The sequence below is a fragment of the Plecotus auritus genome (assembly GCF_963455305.1).
Source record: "Plecotus auritus genome assembly, chromosome: 2".
Lineage (NCBI taxonomy): Eukaryota > Metazoa > Chordata > Mammalia > Chiroptera > Vespertilionidae > Plecotus > Plecotus auritus.
The window spans coordinates 18,465,348-18,471,347 of NC_137771.1; the positions used below are offsets into that span (position 1 = coordinate 18,465,348).

At 37.1% G+C, this 6,000-nt stretch overlaps 1 protein-coding gene across 1 annotated transcript in view; it reads left to right on the forward strand.

Moving 5' to 3' along the window:
• Positions 1 to 5,174, forward strand: part of YTHDF2 (YTH N6-methyladenosine RNA binding protein F2) — a 30,098-nt gene extending 24,924 nt beyond the window's left edge. Inside the window, exon 5 of the mRNA XM_080658228.1 lies at positions 4,313 to 5,174. Within this exon, the coding sequence (XP_080514354.1) occupies positions 4,313 to 4,336 (24 nt within the window). The 3' untranslated portion in view covers positions 4,337 to 5,174. The remainder of the gene's footprint in view (positions 1 to 4,312) is intronic.
• Positions 5,175 to 6,000: the final 826 nt, after the last annotated feature.

The following is a 6,000-nucleotide window of genomic DNA, read 5'->3' on the forward strand; positions in this document are numbered from 1 at the left end:
TATAGGGTTTGAAGAGCAATTTAGTCAGCCTGCTTAATTGTACCAATGTGATGCTTACTTGGTATTTGGGCAGGAGATTAAGGCAGCTAATGCCATTTGTATGTAATTTGCATAATTTAAAATAAACATAACATACAGGTTTACATTAGGGTACAGGTTATACTTGCCTTCTTGGTATCATGGTACAGTTAAGATTCGGGAGTAGTTTATGTTACGTTGGAGGCAGAATTGAGCACAGGTAGTTGTGGACTTGGTAGCACATGAAAAGGGACAAATTTTTTAAAAAATGAGTTGACATAGTATGTGCAATTACACAATGCTATTTTGAATTTCTTCTGACTATATTCTAAATGGCTGTTAATTAAGCATGCTGGTGAACTTATATAGAAACATATTTCTTTAAGGATTTGGCAAAGTCTAGGTTTTCTTTTTTATCAGTATAATTTGGGGCATATAAGTTCATTTGTATTCCTGGGGTTATATTACATTGAAATAATTGGTAATAGGCAGAATATTTTTCCAGTTTTATTGAGATACAGTTGACATACATAATAACATTGTATTAGTTTAAGGTATATGACATAATGATTTGATACATTTATATACAGAGAGAAATGATTACCACAATGTTTAGTTAATATCCATCACTTAACACAGTTACAATTTTTGTGTATGTGATGAGAACTAGAATTTTATTTAGAAGTTGATTGTAACTTATTATCCATTGCTAAACTCATAAGTAGTTTGTGAGCGAGGTTAATTGAAGACCTGTTCTTGGCTTTCTGGGAGCTTTTGATTGAGTTGGGACTAATTTTACATTTAATTTTCAATTGTGGATACAGATTTGGAAGGACATTGAAAGCTGCAGGGGCTAAGGAAGTCTGAAAGGAGGGAAGAGATTTTGAACTGTATCTTGAAGGACAGAAGGCTAGACATTCTTGGCTTGAAGAGTAATAAAAGCATAGGAATGAGATTTAATCAAGAAGAGTCCAGATTTCCTGAAGTCAAAGGTAGATCTTGATCATTAATAGTAGAGAAGTTAGATAAATGGTGTCCATCCAAAATGACGTATTTAAAAAACAATATCCCAGATCTTGGTATGTTGGTGAGCTTATCCCTGAAATCCAGAGATGTGAAGTGGGACATCACAGAAAGATAACTGCTCTTTCTGAATAAATAATATTACCGTATTTATATTCATGGAGCAGTTTAGTTTTAGGGTAGTCAATTCATCACAAAGCTTCAGTTAATTTTGTTGACTTTAACATAAATATTTGTAACAACATGGTATAGTGAAAGAGCCATATAGCCCTAGGTTTGAATCTTGGTTCTTAGGTAACTTCGGTTAATATCTTTTTTAAGCTTTCCTTTTCGTATATCTAAAGTAGGAATAATACAGTCTTTGTGGGGTGGTTACAAAGATCATTGTTATGTACAGTTCCTGGGACATGGAAGCCCATAAATACTAGTTGCTATTCTTTTAAGTAGGGATCATATTTAACTTAAGAACTGTAGTTACCATAGTGTAAATGGGAGCAAGTGACTCTACTCAAGTTAGATTGATGAATAAAGTATAAGTTCGGGCCTGTGCTCCTTACCAGTTAAGGCTTTTGCTTTTAAAAGACACGTGGATTGAGTCATTTAAAAAAAATTTTCAATAAATGAGTAGTGTGTGACATGGAAAGCTGTTTAGAATAGATTTATGAGAGGCTTGTAAAGAATGATTCTTTTTTTTTTTTTTTAAATATATTTTATTGATATTTTACAGAGAGGAAGGGTGAGGGATAGAGAGCTAGAAACATCGATGAGAGAGAAACATCGATCAGCTGCCTCCTGCACACCTCCCACTGGGGATGTGCCCGCAACCAAGGTACATGCCCTTGACCGGAATCGAACCCGGGACCCTTCAGTCCACAGGCCGACGCTCTATCCACTGAGCCAAACCGGTTTCGGCAAGAATGATTCTTAATAAGAAATGAGCATTTAGATTTATTTCAGGAAAAACTTCGGTATTGCAATCAGTTGTCAAAACCCATCTCTAAGTGTATTTTAAATTCTCTAGGGCCGTGGTTGGCAAACTGCGGCTCGCAAGCCACATGCGGCTCTTTGGCCCCTTGAGTGTGGCTCTTCCACAAAATACCATGGCCTGGGCGAGTCTATTTTGAAGAAGTGGTGTTAGAAGAAGTTTAAGTTTAAAAATTTTGGCTCTCAAAAGAAATTTCAATTGTTGTACTATTGATATTTGGCTCTGTTGAGTTTCCCAACCACTGGCTAGGGCAAGCATGTCAAACTCGAGGCCCGTAGGCCGCATGCAGCCCACAACGAATATTTTGGCTGCCCAGCCAATATAACTATGTAAGAAACGTTTTAATAAAATTTTTATGACTTAATTTTTACAATATCCTGTTATACATAATTATTAATAATGAACTACAACGTTCGCTAATGACTGATTACTGTAATCGTGTTACATTCATTTCCCTTACACGACTTAAGCGCAGGCACACCATTTCACTCCACTAATACTAACATTGAATATTTTGAATATATTTCTTTATTGATTTCAGAGAGGAAGGAAGAGGGAGAGAGAGATAGAAACATCAATGATGAGAGAGAATCATAGATTGGCTGCCTCCTGCAAGCCCCCTACTGGGGATCGAGCCTGCAACCCAGGCATGTGCCCTTGGCCAGAATCGAACCTGGGGCCCTTCAGTCCTCAGGCCTACGCTCTATCCACTGGGCCAAACTGGCTAGGGCTAGCATTGAATATTTTGGCAGCCGATTGCCACATCATTAGTCTTGGACTGACTTATTTGGTGTGCGCAACAGGAAATATTTTGATTTCAGAGAAGAAAATTAGGTTTATTTGCATTACGCTTATTTGTGCAGTTATTCAGTGTCTGGTAAGTCAATATTCAAGAAAAATTATTAATTTTTATTAAAATGTTATATTATTTTATGTTAATGATTACTCTTTTATTTCATCCCTTTGTGTTCAGCATGTCTCTGTCGAAATAAACCCATGTTTCTATGAAAATTGAAGCTTTTGCGGCCCACATAAACTTAAACCTTGTTTATTTGGCCCGTGTTAGCCTTTGAGTTTGACATGCTTGCTAGGGCAGTGGTTGGCGCTGCTCTGTTGACTAATGAGTTTGCCGACCACTGCTCTAGGGGAAGAGGACAATTTTCTTGCCTGCTATGGTCTAAAAGCTTTCTATATGTTAGCTCATTATCTCCCACAGCTCTGTGAGAGATACATAGCCTCACTTTACAAAAAAGGAAATTGAGGCTTATAAATATATCTAAAACTCTGGAACTAAAGTGGGATGATTAATATGGCTAGGCTTTTTTTTTTTTTTTTTTTTAGGATAATATTTTTTAGTATAATATATTTTTATTGATTTGAGAGAGAAAGGGAGAGGGAGAGAGAGAGAGGGAAACATCAATGATGAGAGAGAATCACTGATCAGTTCCCTCCTGCACGCCCCACACTGGGGATCCAGCCGCAACCTGGGCATGTGCCCTGGCTGGGAATTGAACCTTGACCTGCTGGTTCATAGGTCCATGCTCAACCACTGAGACACACTGGCCAGTATACTAAATTTTAATCAATCATGTCAGAAATGTCATTTATTTATTTTTAACCTTTTTTTTGTTGTTGTCATTCTTAATCCTTACCTGAGGGTATTTTTCCATTGATTTTTTAGAGAGTGGAAGGCGGGGGGGGGGGGGAGAAGGGGGCAGAGAGAGAGAGAGAGAGACATCGATTGGCTGCCTCCTGTATGCACTGGGACTGGGTCAGGGATCAAGCCTACAACCTAGGTAATGCCCTTGACCGAAATCGAACCCAGGACCCTTCAGTTTGGGCGCCGATGCTGTATTCACTAAGCCAAACTGACTAGGGCATCATATAAGAAATTTTAGAGTGAAATAAAAATTTGTATTAATTGGAATGCTTGAATGTTACTACTTTGGTTTAAAATATAAGAAGTAGAAGTTGGTTTTTCTTGCTCTGGCCGGTGTGGTTCAGTGGTCCAGCATACCGATTGCCCGTCACGTACCTGCGTTGCAGGAGGCAACCAATCAATGTGTCTCTCTCTCCTTCCATCCCTCTCTCCCTCCCTCCCACTCTCTAAATCAATGGAAAAAAATATCCTTGGGTCAGAATTAACAAATGTCCGCTTTTATTGGTGGGGATATATTCTATCTAACACAAATAACTAAATTTCTTTTGAGTTATTCTGTGAAGTTTAATTCTTAAGCATATCAGATAAGTTTTAACTAACCATTTCAATTTTTTTTTAACCTCTAGGAACGTCAAGGCCGTGGAAAATAAAAGGCAGTTCTGCACAGACCACAGCAACGGTTTCATCTGCATATCTCTAAGAGGAAAAAAAATGACCTTCAAGAAAATTAGGACTTTTTCTTAATTTTATTGACTTCAGAGACGATTGCAGAATTGCAGTTTAAGTATTGGAATTTCACAAAAGACATAGGACTTAACTGGAAAGTGGAAAAAAAAGAAAAAGAAAAAAACTAAAAAAATCCCTCTAGGTAGCTTAGGTGAAAAATGTCCCTTTTATTTTGGTTTTGGTTGTGATTTCAGAGCATACTGCTTTTTTTTCTTTGTCTTTTTACTATGTTTTCGGATTTTAAAGTCCGTAAGTGCATACAGTTTTCTCTAATTTTTAAACCCTTTCCTCCCCCCCCATTTTGACATTTGCACTTGGAGAACACCTGAGTTTTGAAGGTATGGGCCTGCCTCCACCCCAGAAAGGGGGAATTTGGTTTTTCCCTTCCGAACTGGAAGAACATTTTTATGAAGAATTTTTGTGTTGGAGAATTTAACAGTGTTACCCAAGGTTGTGTCTTTAAGGGTGGTTCATTTTCTCTGACCCTTTGTTACTCAAAGTAAAGTACTAGGATTTCTAAGAAATGTTCTGTTCTTGTACATTATACTGATTGAGTCAGGATTAATTTTGTTTCACAGCTAAGAACAGTGGTAAAAACTTGTTTACAGAAATGCATTTTGGAAGAGAAAAATATTGTAAAACGTGTAGTGAATGTTTCTTCAGTTTCTTGTTCATCCAATGAGGAAAGGGCATTGCCTTTCTTTTTACCATTAATCACTTCTCAATAAACGTGAGATCCTGTTGAGCATCACTTTTAGTACCATTTATTAGTATTATTTGAGTCTGGTATATTTTATGCAAGATTTGGAGTGTAAGGAGTTTGAAGAAATGAGACATCAACTATTTTAAGAAAATTTGCTGAGGTGAAATAATTCAGGTTTGCTTTTGTACCCAGGGCTAGATAACAATGACCTCTGCAAAGCAAGGTGGGCCAGAATTTATAATGATTTATTTCTGGATACTTCCCAGAGAAGGCAGAGCCACTGCTAAGTCATTCCAACAAATATTTGATTGTGAGTGCTTCTTAGATGCCAGTCACAGTGCTTTACCTGTAGAAACCTGAAAGAGCCCAGTATCAAGGATGTAAGGGTTTAATCTGAAATACAGCTTATTTAGACAGGATTCCATCCACATGGATGCAGGTCCAAGAATAAGAAATTCCAGTGGGTTTGGGTCTTTGTGAACAATGTAGTCGTAATGGTAATTGATTAATCTTGTTATTTTCAAAGGTTTTGGGCTTCTCTGCCTTAAAGATTTTTAGCACTTAATATGTCCCAATGTTGGGAGTTAAATGTGTAAAAACTTCTGTAACAAGAAAGGGTTCTGAACATGGGTTTTAATACTGTTGGATAGTGTTTTGCCTTTAAATGACTTATTCATCCTAGTCTACACAGTCCAAGCTACTAAATCAAGGGTATGATAAAATTAACAACTGCTGATTTGTAATTAGCATTATAGTTGGCACTTGAGATTGAGAGCTTTTCCCTGCCTGTCTGAGGCACAGTATAATATACTTAGATAATTCTAATTTTTCAAGCTTTTTGAAATAGTTTCCTCAATATTGTGAAGTCCTTTGTGCTTTCATCCA